The sequence below is a fragment of the Vicugna pacos genome, chromosome X (assembly GCF_048564905.1).
Source record: "Vicugna pacos chromosome X, VicPac4, whole genome shotgun sequence".
Classification (NCBI taxonomy): Eukaryota; Metazoa; Chordata; class Mammalia; order Artiodactyla; family Camelidae; genus Vicugna; species Vicugna pacos.
Genome location: NC_133023.1, coordinates 14957282 through 14978969, shown reverse-complemented (window position 1 = coordinate 14978969; position 21688 = coordinate 14957282). Strand labels below are relative to the sequence as shown.

The 21688-nt window shown below is 34.0% G+C and overlaps 1 protein-coding gene and 1 non-coding gene across 7 annotated transcripts in view; both read left to right on the top strand.

The window, feature by feature from the left end:
* RPS6KA3 (ribosomal protein S6 kinase A3) overlaps window positions 1-21688 on the top strand; it is a 104382-nt gene that overhangs the window by 62443 nt on the left and 20251 nt on the right. For all 6 annotated transcript variants that reach the window (XM_072956822.1, XM_031673302.2, XM_072956823.1 and 3 more), the window contains 11 exons: window positions 2902-2982; window positions 3942-4021; window positions 4610-4716; window positions 7896-7933; window positions 8148-8290; window positions 8496-8566; window positions 16920-17008; window positions 17202-17266; window positions 17342-17444; window positions 19389-19513; window positions 21489-21614. In XM_072956822.1, coding sequence (XP_072812923.1) covers window positions 2902-2982; window positions 3942-4021; window positions 4610-4716; window positions 7896-7933; window positions 8148-8290; window positions 8496-8566; window positions 16920-17008; window positions 17202-17266; window positions 17342-17444; window positions 19389-19513; window positions 21489-21614 — 1028 coding nt within the window. The remainder of the gene's footprint in view (window positions 1-2901; window positions 2983-3941; window positions 4022-4609; window positions 4717-7895; window positions 7934-8147; window positions 8291-8495; window positions 8567-16919; window positions 17009-17201; window positions 17267-17341; window positions 17445-19388; window positions 19514-21488; window positions 21615-21688) is intronic.
* Window positions 3232-3303, top strand: TRNAS-AGA (transfer RNA serine (anticodon AGA)). The gene has a single exon. It is a non-coding gene; the product is annotated as a tRNA-Ser (tRNA).

Sequence of the window (21688 nt, the reverse complement as noted above, 5' to 3'; positions counted from 1 at the left end):
TCTACTGTGTGAATTACTTGAAACCTTCTGCTACTGCTTCCTCTCCTATTCTTTGTCCTTGTGAATTTGTGATAATGCTTCCATTATTGTAATTTCAGTGAGGTTTTGGAAGAAAGTAAAACATCCATGTTTAACTAGAAGTCTCTTTCCATTTTAAAGTTTCTGTTAATACAATAAATAGGATCAAATAAAAGTCAAAAGTGTCCGGTTGAGCTTATGGGGACTTTTGTCCTAATAAATTAGTCTCTGGGCTTAAAAGGTTTTGTAAACCATTGCTCAAAGCAATTTCTTAATATATAATTCTAGAAATATAAACAGCACATTCTTATTCATTCTCATGTTCAAATCAAGTAAAGTTTAAAATCTAATAATTACTATATAATAAAAATTATTTCAGAGGAATGTATTTGCTTTGCCAGCATGAGTCAGTATTAACAAATTCTATTTTAGGTCTTAGAATTTAACCAATATAAAACATGCCTTCTTCTGAACCAGTAATATCCTAATCCAAATTCCCGATTGTAAATGATTTATATTTGCCACTAGGTCTTCATATAAGTGAAAGAAACCAAATTAGAACTATTAACACAGTCCTACCTCAGACAAAAGGAAGGAATTCTTTAGTGAATGAATCTCACTGTTCATTTTGAACTAAACAGGGTCTCATCATTGTTACATATAAGGAAACCATCTCATAAGATAATCATAATAGGAAGAAAATCATCCGGTTCTAGCCTCTCATTTTACAGGGAAGGACTCAGGAAGTCCCTGAGCAATGAAAGGATTTGACCAAGGTAACTTACCTACTTATTAGCATGGCCACTGAACTATAGCTCTTGACTCCCAAGTACTTGTTCTTTTCATTGTGGTAGAATAATACAAGAGGAATGTACAGTAAATATATTGGTGGATATTTTTGCTGCTTACTGAGCAGAAGGGTGATTTTTTAAAATGATAACCTTTGTATAATTACTGAAAGAGGCAGAAATTTGGAATCCAACTTCAAAGTAATGGGAACCTAATCCAAGATTGTATGGGTAACAGTGGAAGAAAGAGCAGGGTTGGGCTAGACTAGAATAGAATTATCAGCAGGCCTAGGTGATAAACCTCATTCACATAAATAATAGAAAGGGCCTGTTGAACATAAGACACCAGAGTTGTAGTGATAGGACAAGATAATGAAATCAGAGATTGATACCTAATTTGATATACCAGCAAGACAGGTCAACTAGAAGACTGCATCGACATCAGGAACAGTTGATTCCTATTCCTATTTTGCCCATTTTCAGTCACTGCTACCAAAATCTCCCAGTTGGAGTTGGAAAACTGGTAGAATGAGAAACAGGATTTTTTTTTAAGTTTCTTGGTTTATTTTTCCCAGAGGTCTTATTTCTGTGTTTTAAATATCAGTGGTCACCGTAAATTGACAAGAAAACCAACTCATCTTTCTCTCTGTCCCCACCCCTGCCACCAGAAAAGACTCTTTCCCATTCTTTCTGTTTAATCTTTCACACACCAGTCCCTCTGGCCTGAAGAATAAAAGTTATTTATGATTTATTCTTCTTATTATGCAAGAGAAAAAAAACTTCAGTGAATGATTATTTTCATCTCTTAAATCCATTGAGCTACCAACACAAGAGTACTTATCAAATGATTATTTTAATCAACTGTTTACTTGTCTGTCATTCCCACTGGATTATGAGCTTCTTGAGATTATTTTATTTGTATTTGCATCTCACAGTGCCTGGCACATAGAGTTTGCTCAAGAAATGTTCAGTTGGTAAAAGAGAGCTTTGTTTACAGGTCAAATGTAAATTCATCCTGGCATTCCAGATTGTCAAGAATCTGGATCCTCCCTACTTCCCCTCCCCAGTTTCCACACTGATTTGGTTCCCTCTTGTTCATCATGCATGCCTCCATGTCCTTGCTTGCACTGGTGCTCCATACCTGGGCTTTTCTTTTCTAGGTCCAATCCTTCCTGCCCATCTAAGTTCTACTCTAAAAGTCCCTAACTCCATCTCTTCCCTTTAGCCTTCTTATGCAAGTAAAACTGATCTTTCCCTTTTCTGAATTCCTGTACTACTTGTTGATGGTAATACATCATTTTATCCCTTTATCATATTCATGGTGCTATAGCTACCATTTAATTGAATATCTCTCATATATATAGCAGGTTCTGGGATATACAAACCTCATCTCAAATGGTCGCACAATCCCCAAAGATACAGTGGTGTTATCCCTATTTTATTGATGAGAGGTAACTGAAGCTCAGAATATAAATAACTAATTTGCTCAGGATGACACAGATCTGAATCCAGATCTTTCTAATTCCAAAAAGCCTTTGCTCTTTTAGCTGCACCACAGTATCTCTTCTCCCTCTCCTCTCCTGCCTCCCTCATGATATACCTTTTGAGATATATCCACCCTTCACCATGTCTGCCACATTTTATAGATGGTTAATGAATGTTTGTTGAGTTGATAGGGGTGTTAAAACCTATTTCTTTTGTTTGTTTGTTTTAATATTTTATTGGAATAGAATACTTTGTTTTTAAAAAGTTGGTCTTTTGGGGACCATTTTTCATAACTTTGATTAAAATACTTGGCAAGTTTGATGTTAAAGCCACCATCTAATACGTTCTCTGTATTTATTTTTTTAACATAAAGGACAGGTTTTGTAAATATATACAATATCTTCTGGTAACAAAATTTAATAAAAAATACTTACTAAATTTGAAATTTCAAGGGCAGTAGTTTCATTTATACATATAATAATTTTATATGTATAACATTTTATACATATAAGCAAAATTTTATTTAAAATAATCATTTAAAAAGAGATTTTGCTTTAAAGATTGTCTCTGAAAGCTTTTACAGTGTAGCCATATGTGCATTATTTTATAGTTCGAGACCGTGTTCGGACAAAAATGGAGCGTGATATCTTGGTAGAAGTTAATCATCCTTTTATTGTCAAGTTGCATTATGGTAAGTTATCAACAACCTTCCACTTCATCCCTTTACCTCATTCTCCCACTTCCTGAGTACATTCAGGTATACTAATGTATATAAATGTTTACTTGTGTGTATTTATATGTATTTAGTAGATACATGTGGTAAAGTCATGGAAATTAAACCATTACTTCTTAGATAAACTTTAGAAGCTTTCATTGCACTTAGCTTCATGTTTCTTTTAGACATTATAGTTTCTGAGTGAAAAACCATAGGAACAGGAGAGGATGTATAGCTCAGTGGTAGAGCATGTGCTTAGAATGCACAAGGTCCTGGGTTCAATCCCCAGCACCTCCATCAACTAAATATATATACATAATTACCTACCCCCCTAAAAAAATAAAAATAGTAATTAAAAAAAAGAAAACCAGAAGAACAGATAATGAAAATTTTATAAATTTTATAAATTATAATAATTAACAACAGTGTACCAGCATTTTATACTCTATGTGTGTTAGACTAACTTAAAAGCAAGAAAGATCCTTAATGTTGATATCCTGAAACTTATCACCTTTCTTTTCCCCAAAGGCATATGTGCTTTTTCTCAGTGGGGAAAAGTGTGGTGATTCTTATGTGTAAATAGAGCTAACCAATCCACATTTTTTTTTGTAGTTAGGTGATGTGGTTTTTATATTTTGTTTCATGGTTAAATAAGTCTTTTTCTGTTGGGAATTTTTCTCTTATTGATCACATGTTTTAGAACTATTGTATTCCTGAGAGACTATAGCCTGAATAAAATCTAACAAATGTTCTAGTGGTTCCATAATAAGAAACACTACATTTAACATTTCTACATGGAAACGAAGAGAAATCAGTGGTTATTTATCTTCTAAATAAAAATAGTTTAGATCTATGGTATAGTTATTAACTTGCTAAAAGTAGTATTCATTTGTGAATGAGTTAAATTTAATGGAAATTTTCATTTCTTCATTCAGCTTTTCAAACTGAAGGGAAGTTGTATCTTATATTGGATTTTCTCAGGGGAGGAGATTTGTTTACACGCTTATCCAAAGAGGTATATAATTATTCTCTATTTTTAATCTATATGCATCCTGTTTCAACTAAAGCTTTGTTATATTTCAATATTATGTTTATTATATTTCCTCTAGTGGCACAAGATTCTTACATTGAAGAATCAAAGCCAAAGAGTTATTTTTCCTCATTTTGAATTTATTCTGAAAGTAGGATTTTAAAATTGATAAACTGTCTTTTGTCCTGCTTCTTTTAGTTGCAGTTTTTTCAGAAGCAATAATATATCAACAAGATATCCTTAAACAATTGGTAGTGGAAATTCAGCGTGCATTTTAAAGATCATTTTTCGTTTCTAAGATGTTGCTGTGGTGGAGCAATAATAGCACACTCTAAATATAGTTGTTACTTAACAATGTAAAAGTATTTCTCTCATGGTTCATATTTAGCATTTAGTAACTGGCTAGTTGACTGATTCAATCATTTTGCAAATTCCTTTCATAAGTAAATTGTGACTACAGGTAATTAGCATATTTGTAATTTTTTTAATCTTTAAACTTTAAGATGGAACTTTAAATAAAAATAACAAACATGGAAAGAAAATAAAGACAGAAAAAATATTATTTTATTTCAGGTGATGTTCACAGAAGAAGATGTCAAATTCTACTTGGCTGAACTTGCGCTTGCTTTAGACCATCTACATAGCCTGGGAATAATATATAGAGACTTAAAACCAGAAAAGTAAGGAATCATGCTGCTAAGTTGAATAGAATCTAATATAATTATTTAGGAGGGAATAAATATAGTATTATTTCATTAAACTACCACAAACATTGGATTAGAGTGCCTGTGCTTTACATTTCTGCTAACACTATGTATTCTCATACTTTTAAATATCTGTTAATCAGCATTTCTTTTAACATTATATCTTGTTTTCATTTGCATTCTTTGATTTTTAATGAAGTTGAAGTCTATATTCATAGATTTATTAGAAATTTGTATTTTTGTGTGATTTTTCTGTTCATGGCCTTTGCTCTTTTTTGTTTTTGGAATGTCATTTTTTTTTTCTCGATGATTTGTCAGAGACTTTTCTTTACAAATTAAGAATTTAACCATTTGACATATGCTGAAAATACATTTTTCTAGTTTAATCTTTTAATTTTATGTTATTTTAACCTACTCAGGTATTTTTTTCTCAGTGATATCTACCAATTTGTCCTTTTTTTCTATGACTTTTATTCTTAGAAGGGCTCTCTTAATCTCATGATCAGGTATTTATTTTTCTTCTAAATTTATGGTTTCCTTTTTTTACTTTTAACTCCATCTGGAAATTTTTTGGTATGAGGGGATGGCATGGAGCAAATTGTTTTGTCCAAACACCATTTATTGAAAATTTTCTTCTCCACATGATTTCAAATTATTAGTGTGAGTTGAGCAAATTTCCCATTGCTTTTATAGTGGTGATTATCAAGAAGTTAATATTATTTAAATTGTATACAATACTGTGCTCTAATTTGTTGATATTTTGAGCAAGATTTTTTTCCCTTTTTTAAGGATATAAACAAGAGTCTTCTATCAAGAATTTTTAAAAGCAGCTTTATTTAGATGTAATTCACATACCATACAATTCATTCATTTAAAGTGCACAATTCAGTGGTTTTTAGTATATTCAAAGAGTTGTACAACTATCATTTTTATCAAGACTTTTTATATTATTTACATTAAAATGTTACGTGCAAAATGTAAATTACATATTGCAACAGGAAACAGGAAATGTTCCTCTGGAATCTTATTGAGTGATCACTTACAAATTGTTGTACTTTCACGTTTTACATTTGTTTTTCAGGTATTTTGTTTTCAAATAAGTTTCATATGGTTCTGTTTTTATTCCCTGCATAATGACTGAGTTTTTTTCATCATTTTCCCAATTTCACTGTCATAAGATACAATTCCTGGTGAGAATATTCAACATACAGACCTTAGAAGAAAAACATTACTATAAGTATAAGATAAAACACTCAAAAATGTTAGTGTTTTGTATCATTTAATTGAATGTATTTATTGTAGATCATTGTATTAACGTTGGTCATAAAATTATATATAAAGCATGGGCCCTGTCTCAAAGGTCAAATAAGATCTAATGTAAGATTGCTTATAATGAGATCTTTCACATAAATGTCTAGACGACACTATTAAATTGAAGTAACATTTAATTATTAAATGATCCAAGTAAATACCATCATATAAAAACGGGAGAAATTTAAACTTTTGGCCCAATTGTTTTATGTACTAGAAGGGGTTTCCCAGATTCCTTTAAACTAGAATTCTGTTATAATAAATGTGGTTGAAATAATTATTAGTAATTGAAAGGGAATTTTCCTTATTGAGAGTAGTGCAGTTAACTTTTTCTTTCAAAGATAAAGGATGGGCATGATTATCTTAAAAGAATGCATTTGCTGTAGGAAGCATAAGTCATGCCCTTATAGCCATGTTTTCTTTTTTAATTTCTTCAAAATTAACAAGAAAGATTTAAGGTTTTGTTTATTTTGGGCTTTTTTTTTTTAACTCTCTTTCATGAATTCATTAGACAGAAGGGAGGACACCATACTGATAATTCCCTTTATATTCCCTAAATGTGTTGGTCTGCTTTGTAATCAAGCATAATCAAGATTAGTAGCTTTTTCCTAACAAGCCCCTTGTTATGAAGGAGCCTTGAAAAAAATATGTCCTTACTGAATTACCCTCAGTGGTAAACTTTATTGTAACCATAGTTGAATTGATGATCTAGGAAAGTTGGTGGTGTTTTTGACTTAGTAAAATTTTATTATAACAAAATTTGGCTTGCACATTTTTTTTAGTTAGAATTAAAAGGAAATGCCTATATTATGGAATTACTTTGAATATAAATGAAGCAATTTATTTCTTGACCTTTCAAGTCAGTATGCTAATACCTATCCAGAATTGCAATTACTGGCTTATAGCTTAGTACTTACCCCTTCCTACTGCTCCTTAATTAATGACCTTACTCTCCACTCAGTTGCCTGCTAAATCCAGAAACCTAAGTATCTTTTCCATTTGGTCTGCTTTATCATAACTCCTATCTAAGAGCACACTAAATATTATTTATTTTTCCCTCTGAAGTGTTTCCTAAAATCACAGATCTGATTATCTCTCCCCTCCATGCATGTCAGCCTTTTATGGTCTTCATTCCTCTTTAGAAGAAACCCAAACACTTTGGAATGCCCTTTGCAGATTGGCCCTTTGCAGATGGGGCCCCTTCGTTCAGCCTGTATTTCCTATTTATCTGTGCTCTGCCAGACACTGAGCTACAAGATGAACAAGGTCAAACTCTCTAGGAGCGCTCAGTTTACTGAGAAAGAGAAAGAACACTGGATGACATATACAATGAAGGGATGTCAAGGAAAAATAAGGAGTGTGAGGAAGGTGTGTTGAGAACAGGATTGTGTAAGTTGTGTCACAAAAAAAGCTAGGAGAGAATGATTGAGTCAGCTGCTTAAGAATGATCAAGAGAATGACAACTCTTAACACATTTGACTTAAATATGTGGATCTGTCTGTTGTGCAGGTACTAGGGAGTTTAGTTAGGCCACCCTCTGCAGAAAGGCATTAGGAGGAGCAACTTGGAAGTGTATAGGTTTTGGTTGTTTTCCTAATAGTTCTCAAGTGTCCCTGGCTCATTAATACAAGTTTATAAGGCTCTGCCTTTGGGATTTGTTACATATGTGTGTCCAAAAAAAAAATATATATCCCCTCCTTTAGCTTTGCCTTCTTATTCACAGTCTAAAACAGTATTTTAGAATGAATGTGAAGATCTGATGCTTAACAAAGTAATTTCAGTTTTAGCTTCTAAAAATCTCTATTTAGTGTTTGAAAAGCTTTTCTAACTTTGTTTTCTTTCAGCATACTTCTTGATGAAGAAGGTCACATCAAGTTAACAGGTAAAAATCCTCATTTTGTTAAAATAGTCTCTCCTACTCTATACAATTTCCTTTAAGGTTGGCCATAGTACAGATATTAAGTAACTCATTGTTTGTGTTTAAAAGTTGAATTAGGACTTTTAAATAATTCATGTAAATATTGGAGCTCAAAGTTTAAGCTTTCTGTGTACAAATTATTGTAGGATGTTTATGAATTCAATATTTATTTTGGCAGATTTTGGCCTAAGTAAGGAATCTATTGACCATGAAAAGAAAGCATATTCTTTTTGTGGAACTGTGGAGTACATGGCCCCCGAAGTAGTTAATCGTCGAGGTCATACTCAGAGTGCGGACTGGTGGTCTTTCGGTGTGTTAATGGTAAGGTTTGGGGTGCCCTTTTTTTTTTCTTTTGAGAAGTTCAGTAGTGAATATAGTAGTAATAAAAATAACTTGTTAAAAAATCAGTTGTTTTATTATATAGCAATTTTAGAAGATTTGGTTATAATTAAGATGATGCTTTTTTACCTTCTGGTCTTGAGATTTTATACTTACTAATACCTCTGATTATTTTGCCTGTTTGCAGTTTGAGATGCTCACTGGTACACTACCTTTCCAAGGAAAAGATCGAAAAGAAACAATGACTATGATTCTTAAGTAAGTACTCCCTAGTGGATATGTTTTGATGAGATTTAAAGATAAATGCTTCAAACTAAAAAATGAGATTTTAGAGTGTTAGATGTTGTATAAGAAATAACTAAGAAATTTGTTGATATTATGACATCAATATTATGTGGTTTAAATAAGAACAAACTGCATACATCTAGAGTACTCATATTATCTTCACGTTAATATTGAAAGCTTTACCTTTGAGATTTGGAATATGACAGAGATGCTTATTATTCCACTTCTGTTCACATTGTCCTGGAGGTACTAGCAAGTACAGTAAGGCAATCAAAGAAGTACAATTTAAGGTTTAAAAAGAAGGAATAAAATTGTCATTGTTTAGATAATATGATTGTGTCCACAGAAAATCCAAATCTTCATATAAATCCTTGGAATTAATAAGAGTTTGGCAAAGTTGCTGGATAAAGAGTCAATAAATAAAATCTGTTTCACGTCTGTATACTAGCAACAGAAAATGGGATTTTTAAAAAGATACTGTTTATAATAGTATAAGAAATAGCAAACCTAGGGATAAATCTAGTATAAGTTATGTAAGAACTCTGTGCAGAAAATTTAGAAAATTTTACATAAGGAAATTTTAGAAGATCGAAATAACTTAGAAAGTTGTGCCATTTTCACATTATGGCAGACCCAGTGTTGTAAAGATGCATGTTATCCAATAAATACAATGTGAGCCACATACATAATTTAAAATTTTCTAGTAGCAACATTGAAAAAGTAGAAAGAAATAATTAAAATTAATTGTAATATATTTTATTTAACCCAATATATATCCAAGGTATTATCATTTCAACATGTAATCAGCATTTTAAAATGATCAAGATTTGATACATTTGTAAATTTGAAGCTCACTGTGTATTTTACACTGTTTGAACTAGCCCACATTTCAAGTGCTCAGTGGCTGTGTGTGGCTAGTGGCTTCCATATTGGACAGCATAACTATCGTTTCATTGCAAATTAAATTTAAATCTGAGTAAGTTTTTTGTGTAGAACTTAATAAACTGATTCTAATATGATAATACAAGGGACCAAGAACAGCTAAAACACTCCTGAAGAAAATCAAGATAGGAGGACTTGCTTTACCAAGTATCAAGCCTTACTATAACTGTAATTAGGACAATATGGCATTAAAACAAGTATAGAAAATAGACTTGTAAAACAGACCAGAGAGCCCAGTAACAGACCTATACATATGTAGACACTTAACCATTGGAAATTGCAGAGCAATAGGGAAGTAGCAGCCTTTTTAAATAAATCATGCTAGAAAAATTGGTATTCATAAAGAAGAAGATGAAACAACTCCTACCTCACACCATCCACAAAGATCATTTCCAAGTATATTATAAATATATATATATTTTATGTATATGTATCAAAAGGCAAAAAAGATTCTAGGAGGAAATATAGAAGACTATCTTCATGACCTTGGAGTAGGAAAAGTAGTCTTTGGACACAGAAAGCACAAGCTGTAAAGGAAAAGAATGAAAAAGTATTACTACATTAAAATTAGTAACTTCTCATCAAAAATATTCCATTGGGAGAGTAGAAGAAGAAAGTTATAACATGTAACCCACAAAGGGCTTGTTTCCAGAATATATCAAGGACTCCAGTTAATCAATAAAAAGACAGCCCAGTAGAAACACAGGTAGGAGACGTAGGGACTTCCCGAAAGAGGATATCCAATGACTGATAAACTTATTAAAAGACGCTTACCTTCATTAAGCAGAAAATGCCAATTAAAACCACAACAAGCTACAACTACATACCCACCAGAATAGCTAACGGTAAAAAGACTGACAATACAAAGTGCTGATGGGCTATGAAGCAGCAGCAGCTTTCATCTATGGCTGGAAGGAATGTAAATACTTGTAAAACCACTTTGGAAAGCAGTTTTTGGCATTTCTTCTGAAGTCAAATATATGTATAACCTCATCCATTAACCCCACTCCTAGGCATGCACCCAGTTTATATGAATCAAGGTAGTTGCACACCAAGAAACAAGTACCCAGATATTCATAGCACCATTATTTGTAATAGCCAAAAAATGGAAACTTGGTTGCTATATATTCATACAGTAGAATACAGCAGAGGTTGACAAACTATCTAAGTATTTTAGGCTTTGAGGCCACACACAGTCTCTGTCACATAATCTTATTTATTGTTTCTTTCCACACTTGTAAAATGTAAAAACCATTCATAGTTCAAAAGCCATACAAAAATAGGCAGAAGCCTTTTGCCCATGGGTGTAGTGTGCCACACAGCAAAGAAAAGGAACAAACCACAATTGCATGCAACAACTTGGGTAAATCTCACAAGAATGTTGAGCAAAGGCAGTTCAAGCACAAAAGGATGAATACTACATAGATGATTCTATTTATAAAGTTTTAAAAGCAGAGAAGCTAAAGCATAGTTTTTAGGGTCCATATTTAGGTGGCAAAAGCCTGAGGCGAAATAAGGAAAGTGGTTACATTGGATGAGGGGTTCCAACAAGGTTGTATTTCTTGGCCAGATGACTGTTCACTTTGTGGTCAATCATTGAGCTGTGTACTTTAGTTTTGAGTTTGGGGGGTTTTGTTTTGTTTTTTGCACTTTATGTTATTCTTCACAATAAGAAAGATCAAAAAATACTTGCTATATAAATGAATATTCACTGAACCTTCATCACTCCATCTACTCTGGCCAATTCCTTTCAGCTAACAGGCACACTCTAGCATTGAAAAAAACAGACCCCTTTCTTTGACCTGGCTTCTCTTTCAAGTTTCTGTACCACTTTCCTGCATCCTTTCAATACAAAGCCTCTTTAAAGAGTAGCCTAAGCTTTCTGTTAGCATTGTTGGACTGCTTTTGTTCCAAAGCCTGTTTGTCATTCGTTTCTGCCACTCTATTGAAAATTCTCTTCACTGTGGTCATCAATAATCTCCTGATTGTGTAAACCAGTGGCAGATTGTTAGAAAGGTGACTCTTTGTACCATTTGTTCACACAATTCATTCAACAGATGATTGAGGTCTTGCTATATGTACTTAGGCTGCAGTATGAACAAGACTGACAACCTCTTCTGTGGTCTCACAGAAATTGCATTCTAGTGGGGGAGACAAGGAATTAATATTTAAGCAAATAAATATGATAATTTCCAATAGTAATAGGAGCAGTGAGGATTATAAACCAGGGTACTCTTGAAGTGTGAGAGCAGGGGCAGGGGCAGGGGTCAATTTAGATGGGCCAGTTAAGGAAGGTTTCTCTGAGGAGTATTTGACACTGCTGGCCACTCCCTCCCCACTTAGTTTTTCCTACTTTCATCTGCCTCTCCCACTGCTAACCATTCTGCTTTTGGTCTCTTTTGCTTGACCATCCCTCCTCTGCCTCTTTTCTCTTTCTAATTACGAAAAATTTCAAATGTATATTCGCAAAAATAAAATAATACAGTGAAGATACATATACCAATCACCCAGATTCAACAGTCATCCAGATTTTGCCACATTTGCTTCGTCTAGTCTGCCTGTCTGCCTGCCTTTCTTTTTCTTTCTTTCTTTCCTTCTTTCCTTTTTTCCTTCTTTCTTTCTTTTCTTTCTTTCCTTTCTTTCTTTCCTTTCTTTCTTTCTTTCTTTCTTTCTTTTTCTTTCTTTCTTTCTTTCTTTCCTTTTTCTCTCTCTCTCTCTCTCTTTCTTTCTCTCTTCCTCTCTCTTTCTTTTTTTCCTTTACTGAACTATGTTAAACACTCCGGGCATGTCATTTCTCACCTTCCGTTTGCATTGCTAACAAGTGTGGATGTTTTCTTATGTAACCATATGTATCAAAACTAGTAGTAATCACCTAATACCAGTCCTTAACCGGATTTTTCAGGTTTTCTCCAAAACTGTGTCTTTACAAGTCTGCATATTTCATTTGGTTGTATTTCTTAAGCTTCTATTCATCTAGAACAGTCAACCCTTGTTTTTCCCCTGCCATTTACCTGTAGAAACCAAATTACTTTTTCATTTTCTGGATTTATCTTGTCAGAAGATGAAACCACCTCTCAATATCTGAAGCAAAAAGCATAAAGCTGATTCTATTGCTTATTATAGTAAGGGAAAGAAATGCTGGTCCAGTAGAGTCTCTCCAGCAGAGTAGACCACTGTTCTTATATAGGGTTTCTGGGAAGGGTGGAGTTGAAGAATTGGCAGGTTTCCAGGCTATAAGTGGGTTGACATCATCTATAAGAGGGTGGTTACTTGGGTGGGACTGTTAGCACTCAGGTGTGATTGTTGGAATCAGTTCATTCGTGTGTTCTTCTTGCTAATTTTCACAGATGAAAAGCAGTTACTGATTGGTTGGTTTGCAAAAAACCAAAAAAAACAGGACAAGGCAAAACTCTGTTCACCTAGGCAAGTTGTCTCTGATCAGTTTGGTTTAAAACCAGGTCTGGTGACTCTCTTGTTACCATGGTTACATAACAATAAGTCGTCTTGGCAGTGTGGAAATTTTTTACATTCTCCTTGTGATATTGTTTCACTTGTTCCTTTTTCTTGTTTTTGGTTAAACTTTTTTGGCAAGATTATTTCATAGCTCATACTGTTGTGCCCTATTGCATCACATCAGGAGGCTTACAACACCAGCTTACCCCCACTTTAAGTGATGAGGTTCCCATGGTTATAGCTGATCCCTCCATTGTAAAGTTCCCTGTCAGGCTTTCATCTAATGGTTTCATACATTGATAATCATTACTTGAAACAATTACTTTATTAGAGATTCAAAATGGTGATTTTTCTATTCATGTTATTCCTTCATTTATTAGTTGGTATTTTCTGAAACAGTGAACTTTCACTCATCAACTAGGGCTATTTAGTTACCTTGAAATAATGCTCAAACAAGAAAGGCAGAATAAATGCTTGATTCTCTTCTTAATTATTTCCAATTCTCATAGCCCTAGTTACTTACTTCCAGTGAGGGTGATGTCTATTGAGTTGGGTTTTTATGTTTTGACTTTCTTTTCCCTTTTTTACTGTAATGAACTCATAGGATTTAGTAATCAGTGTGATTCAACCAATTGCATTCATCATTTTTAATGCCCAAATTGTTCTTTTTCTGACCACCTTTTAAATGTTCTCATTCCCCGAGGTTCCATCTCTGATATGCTTCTCTTCCCCTCTGCACTCACTTTCCTGGCTGATTTCAGTCTTTCCAATAACTACTCAACATTTTAATTACTCCCAAGTCACTCTTTCTTAACTTAATTTATCAGACACCAGACCTGTATTTTCATTTACTCACCTGCATGGCTTTCCGAAACGTATGACATGCATGACTTAACATTTTTAAACTCAATTTATCTCCATCTGCTGTTCTGTTCCTCTTCTTCCATTCCCAGTTAGCAGCATTTCCATGCACCCTGTTCCCCAAGCCAGAAGCCTAGAAATCATTCTTGATTTTTTCCTTCTCTCTTGCATATGCAGGTATTTACTAGATTCGCTCTCAAAAATGTTCCACTGTCCCAGCCTTTCCTCTTCATTGCACTGCTTACTGTTCTCACGTCTCCTACCCGTGGTGATGTCCTAGCCACACTATCGGGTCAAGCTCCTAAGTAGAATGCCTGCTTTCTGCCACCAATTCCCACTCCAGATCATTCTGTACTTCCCTTGGAATACCTTCTTGAAAATAAATCTGGCCAGTTAGCCCACTGTTTGAAGACCTCTGCTATATCCCTGTTACATAACACAGCAGTGTTTCCCCTTGTTTCTGTTTTTTGACAGAACCGTAATTCTCCAAGATGTTAATAGGTATTCTCTGAAAAAGAGGTACTAAAAACAAATGTTTGGAAAAATACTTACTTCTTTACTCTAGGTTTTTCAGCCTTTTATATGCAGTGTTTTTTATTCTATGTCTCCAACAGGAGGCATAATAATAGCATTCCAGAAACTTATTGGATCATGAAATATTTTTTGTTGTTGCTAAGTGTCTAGAGAAATTAATGTTACTTAGTAAAATGTTGGGGGAACACTAACCAAATGAATAATTCTTAACCTTTAAATTTCATTTAAGGCCTTTTACAATCTCCCATGTTAAATTAGATATCCCCTGCTGTTTTCTTAGCACTTTTTACATATGTCCTTCTGAGTTTGTCTCTTAATGTACTAGGCTCATCTATATCTGTCTTCCCCCACTGACCATGGAGGAAAGTCATTTTTATCTCTGTATCCTCAGCACTAAGCAGTGTCTAGCACATAGTAGTTTCAATAACAACTCACTGAATAATAAATGGATCTATTTCTGAAATAGAAATTTCTCTGCTAGCCATTTTCTTCAGCTGTGTTATTATTTTCATACTTACAGGATCACTAGTTTCCTTAATTTGTAGGTTGGGGGAAAGAATAAAATTATATATTAGAGCTTAAACAGACCTTCAAGCTCATCCAGGCCAGTGGTTTTCAGACCGTGTACCACAGACGTCTTAGATGTTCCACAGACCCCTTTCCCACCAGCTCTTCTTCCCTGCAGGGCTATTAAAGGAAATGGGAGGGAAAAAAGTATATGAAACATATGTTCTTTTAGCAATTTTAAATGTTGGATTCCTTAAATTCTCTTTGAGAAAGAGTTCCAGATCTGTAGTTTGGCAGCCATTGATCTAATATCCAGTCCCCTTGCTTATGAAGAAGTGATAACAGGCCTGAAGGGATTGGCTTTCCCAGGGTCACAAAGTTTTAGTAATAGATCCAGAAACTAAGACTCAGATGATCTTACTTTCATAGTAGTGCTTTTTGCAAAAGTCTGAAAAATCAAGAAGTTCATTAGAAGATTTTGGGCTAACATTGTACTGTGTGTTCACACAAAAACCTAGATACAAATATTCATGGCAGCTTTATTTGTAGTAGCCCAAAACTGGACACAATCCAGATGTCCTTTAACAGGTAAATCAATAAACTCTAGCATATTCATGTCATGGAATACTACTTAGCAATGAAAAGGGATGGACTGTTGATACACACAACAACTTGAATGAATCTCAAAGGAATTATGCTGCATGAAAAAAGTTACATACTGTATGGTTCCATTTATATAGCATTCTTAAAGTGACAAAATTGTAGAAATGGAGAATAAGTTACTGGTTGCCAGAGGTTAGGAATCAGGGAGAGAGGAAGGTGGATGTGGTTATAAAGGAGCCACTTGAGGAACCCCGGTGGTGGTGAACTGTTCAGTTTCTTTACTGTGGTGATAGACACAGAAACTTATACTTGTGATAAAATGGAATAGAACTTCACCTCACACCTGTCAGAATGGCTATCATCAGAAGATCTATAAGTAACACATGTTGGAGAGGGTATGGAGAAAAGGGAACCCTTGTACACTGTTGGTGGGAATGTAAATAAATTAGTGCAGCCACTATGGAAGCAGTATGGAGGTTCCTGAAAATAAAATTAGAGCTCCCATATGATCCAGCAGTTTCAGTCCTGGGCATATATCCAGAAAAAACAAAGACACTAATTCTAAAAGATAAATGCACCCCAGTATTCATAGCAGTACTGTTTACAATAGCCAAGACATGGAAGCAACCCATTGCCCATCAACAGATGATTGGGTTGAGGAGATAAGATACAGATGTATACACATAAACACACAATGGAATATTACTCAGCCATTAAAAAGAATGAAATTCTGCCATTTGCAGCAACATGAATGAACCTAGAGAATATTATACTTAGTGAAATAAGTCAGACAGAAAAAAGACAAATACTGTATTATATTACTTATATGTGGAATCAAAAAATAATACAAATGAATGTATATGCAAAACAGAAACATACAGATATAGAAAACAAACTTGTGGCTACAAAGGGGAGAGGAAAGGAGGGAGGGCCAAATTAGGGGTATGACATTAACAGGTACAAATCACTATGTATAAAATAAAATAGATAACAAGAATATATTCTATAGCACATGATATTATAGGCATTATCGTTTAATAACCTAGAATGGAATATAATCTGTAAAAATACTGAATAACTATGCTGTATACTTGAAACTAATATAATATTGGAAATCAACTATACTTCAGTTTTTAAAATGGCATAGAACTAAACACACACATAAGTGCACTTAAAGCTGGAGACATCTGAATGAGATCAATAGATTATATCACTGTCAATATCCTGGTTGCAATATCACATTGTAGTTTTGTAAGATAACGATCATTGGGAGAAACAGGGTAAAGTGTATGTAAGATCTCTCTGTGTGATTTGTTACAACTGATTTTGAATCCACAAAGTTATCTTAAAATTAAAAGTTTAACTTAAAAATAAAATATAGATACCTCCAAAAAATAAAATGTTATTCTATGTGTTTATTATTTAGAGCCAAACTTGGGATGCCACAGTTTTTGAGTCCTGAAGCCCAGAGTCTTTTACGAATGCTTTTCAAACGAAATCCTGCAAACAGATTAGGTAACAGTTTTAATTAATTTGTTTCTTTTTTGTGTTTATTGGTGTATGTTTTCTAAGGGTGAGATGGATATTTGTGTTTGTTGTAGGATTATGAAATATTAGGACAAATGTTAAAAGTGAAAACTAGATAAATAATATATATTTCTCCTTGAAATAAAATTACCATTTAATCAAACTGTTTAATTTTTGATAGGCGCAGGACCAGATGGAGTTGAAGAAATTAAAAGACATTCATTTTTCTCAACAATAGACTGGAATGTAAGTATAGAATGAAAACTTTTTTGAAATATGTTTTTATAATTAACCCATGTCTAAGTCTCTTTTTCCCTCCAGAAACTGTATAGAAGAGAAATTCATCCACCTTTTAAACCTGCAACTGGCAGGCCTGAAGATACTTTCTATTTTGATCCTGAGTTTACTGCAAAAACTCCCAAAGGTAAGGAGAAAACATGACAAGCCCAAATGGAAGACAATATCTGTATTTTTTCTTGTTCAATCAGAAAATCTTTCCTAGTGTGACTCTTTATACTGTTCTCATTTCTCCCCTTCATACAATATCCCTGCTGCAATAACTAGGTAGTTAGTAAATCATTTACAGCATTTTAGAGCAGTTAAGATTCTTGTTAAATCTTATATCAAATTATGTTGTACCTTAAACTTTGATACTAGTTATGTGAAAACATTACTTGGTTGTGTATTTATTTACCTGTAGCTAGTTTTACATGAAAAACTCTTCAGCATAAATAGTACTCTTTAAAACTCTAATATTAGGTGGTATTCTGGAAGTACTTGTAAAGTTCAAATTCCAAACATAACTTAAACTTTATATGAGGTGTGATAACCAAAATGATTCATACCCTGTGTCGTGCTTTATCCTAAAATTGCCTGAACTGTGACTGTAATAGCAAAGTCATCTTTGATACTGGTAACCTGTATTTCATTAATCAGCATGTGTATTATACAAAACAGTGTGTTTTGCACTCTATTATTTTCTCATTTAGTTGTATCAAACCCCAGATTTCACTGACAGGCAAATAAATAGAAAGTGTACTTGCACATATTTCCCATAGAGTATACCATTCAAACCCTATAAAGCTTTACACCCCAAATCCTCACAATCTATATTAAGTGTTGATGGGTATTTATTTTTATAAGGCAATCTTCGAAATTTGGATTAATACGTGAACAAAATTTTATCAAATGCATAGACAGTGATATGCATAGAATTGACGATACATAGTAACGTTTTACTTTGCTTTCTCAATACAATTTGTCCTGATAGAGAAAAATCTTAGACTAGAGCTGTTATATATTACATTCTGCCCAGATAGTTTCGCTTAGCAGAAGTCTTCAGTATAATACTGTCACATTGATATAAAATTCATTAAACAATATATATTGCTGAGAATATCAAGCTGATGTTAAAAAAGAACTTTATGTGGAGTTGATGTTTAAGTAGATTTACCTATTTGTTTTTTGCTTACCTTTAGCCTTTAGTATGTTTATAAATATTAGTATGCCTAATTGTGTGTTTATATTTATGCATAACACATTTATTATACTTTTATTATTTCTTTTTATAATGAACATTAACTATATTGTAAAAATATTTTTCTGTTTTTGTTAATGCCCATAGATTCCACATAAATTAGTTGAAAAACAGTATATGTCATGGTCATGTCGTAAAATCATATTTTAAGGACTACATACCATGATTGTTCTAGAAATTACTTTTGACCTTTAATATATATAAATTAATAATTTTACCTTGAGTTTAGATTTCCAGATTCTGACATTATATATTGGGACCACTGGACTAAATTCCTTTCTCCTAAATTATCTGTAGATCAATCTTGTATCTCCCCCTATCCAGGAGTCATAGCATTTCTTAGGTTATCATTTAGGGCTGCACTGTCCAATATGGTGACCAGGAGCCATTTGTGACTATTCAAATTTAAATTAATTAAAGATAAAAATATTGTTTCTCAGTCGGCACTAACCACATTTCAAATTCTCAGTAGCTGCAGGTGGCTAGGGGCTACCATATTGAACAGCACAGATAAAATTTCCATCACTGCAGGAAATTCTTTGGGACAGTGCTACTTTAGAATAACATTAACCCAGTAATTCACTGGTTTATTATATTCTTCAAGTGAAGTAGCTTATTTTCTGGGCTCTGAGGGACTAGGCTGTTAGAGTTGTGATGACAGTAAGCCATCAGGACAGATCTGATGCAGTGCGTCACTGAGTTATCCTGGAAGCACTGGGTACATGAGAAGTAGAATTCCAGAATAAATGAAAAAGGTCATAATGTTGACAGTTCTTCCCTTAATAACCTTTCTAAGCAATTACCTTCATAGTAATTTATTATTCTTTTCAGACTCACCTGGCATTCCACCTAGTGCTAACGCACATCAGCTTTTTCGGGGGTTTAGTTTTGTTGCTATTACCTCAGACGATGAAAGCCAAGCTATGCAGACGGTTGGTGTGCATTCAATTGTTCAGGTGAGTGAGTGTCTAAGTGATTTTAAATGTGAGAAGTTGTTAAGATACAGTTCATTGTGTGAATAAGTGGGTTAGATTTGATCTGCTGACCTTAATTCAGCAGCTTAAAATACATTTTATATCATTGACATTACTCTTGGAAATTCCTTTCATATGCCTTTGAAAAGGTTGCATGTACCAGAATCCTGGGTACCTATCTGACTTGAAAGTGGAATTCTAAGAGACTTGAAATAAATATCACCATCTTGTCTCTCACATCTCCTGTGCCTCAAAATGGTTATCAGGCCTAGTTTGTTTCATCCTCTGCCTCTGTTAGATCAGTTATGATGAACTGAGATCTCCGGTTCCCCAATGCCTTAGAACAGGGGTCAGCAGACTTTTTCTCTAAAGGGCCAGATAATAAATATTCGACGCTTTGTAGGCTGTGTGAATCTCTGTTGTGACTACTCAGCTCTGCCACTCTAGCACAAAAGCAGCCGTAGCCAGTACATAAATGAATAAACATGGCTGGGTGCCAATAAAACTTTATTTTAAAAAACTGGTAGCGAATCAGATTTGGCTCACAGGACACAGTTTGCCAACCTCTGCCACAGAAATATATAAGAAACAAAAATGAACTTAAATCTTAAGTTATATAAGTTTTGTGTCCTTGTTCTTTTGGAGCCTCCATTAGGAAGAAATGGTTATGGGTACGCCTTAGGGTGCCCCCTCCCTTCTTATCCCATCTGTTTATCAGAGTGAGAGAAAAAGGAGCCACAGAAGCAGGTTTCTGAGTGTGTCAGTGTGAGAGAGTGAGAGAGTGTGTGTGTGTGTGTGTATAACTGGAGACTGCACTGGTAAATTAAATGTTATTAGAGGAACACAAGTAGTACAAACCGTTAGATTTATTTCTTCCCACCCAAGTATCATGGAAGGATAAATTTAATTCATCGTCCTAATCATAGAGGGAACTAGATACATCTTTTGAAGCATTGAATTGTTTTTAGGGTATCATTAGTGCATGAATTTGCTTGATGATTAAGTTGCTTTTGCGCTAGAGTTTTTTTCACGAGTCAATCATCTTGCTTTCCATTTCCTAGAAAACCAATTTAAACACTGGTTTTTGAACAAAGTTCATGTTGAAGTAGTATGTCCCTTTTACTATGACAAGCAAGTTAATAAGGTATAACTTCTGTACCTAACTTAGAAATCACAGAAATATATTCTACAGAATTCAAATTTTAACCTATAGGCATGGAAGAGGTCTCCTATCAGTGTAGCCAAGGGCTGCACAACTTCCTACAGCCTGTTATAGAACTGGTAATTTGCTGTTCACCATCCTACCACATGCTATTGGCCTTTAACCCGTTAACAGCTTCTCTAGCCGAAGCTATACTGAAGCTGTGACTTGAGAGTAGAGAAAGGAGGTTATAGCGAGTGATAGTCCAAAGCAATAATAAGTATCACGTTCAAACACAGTATTTTCTTTAATCCTCACCATTACCCTCTGAGAAAACACAGGTTCAAAGTTACATGGCTTGCAAGTAGCACGTCTGAGACAAGAATCCAGATGTTCTAATTCTGAATCTTCTGAGTCTTTTCTTCTATACCGCAGGTTTCACACATCCCCCCCATTTGCAGAGGTACTTCAAAGACCTATAGCCAGTCAGGGAGTGGAGTGGGGCATAAACACAGGCAAGGCTGTTGGCCCCTTAGCAAGTAGCTCTGTGTTTTCTTTTTGTACATATTCAGTTTTTTTCTTTTTAACGTAAGCTTTTTAAAAAGGCACATTTCTTGCTGTATTTTTTGTCATAGATACTTGTAAAATACACAGTTTTAGAAGACTAAATGCTGTAAAGACTCATTTTTGTTTTTGCTAAATTCATTTATATTTATAGTTAAGCTCAACAGTACACGCTGAGTAACATGTTTCCCTATTATGAAATGTACCAGAGTCACTACAGAGCTCTTCATCAATTTGTAATTGTGTTTGTAGCAGTTGCACAGGAACAGTATTCAGTTTACTGATGGATATGAAGTAAAAGAAGATATTGGGGTTGGCTCCTACTCTGTTTGCAAGAGATGTATACATAAAGCCACGAACATGGAATTTGCAGTGAAGGTAAATGTTTTTAGATTTAAAATTAAATTCTAACAGTTTTTATTCATGCATGTCAGTACCAGTTAAAAATGATA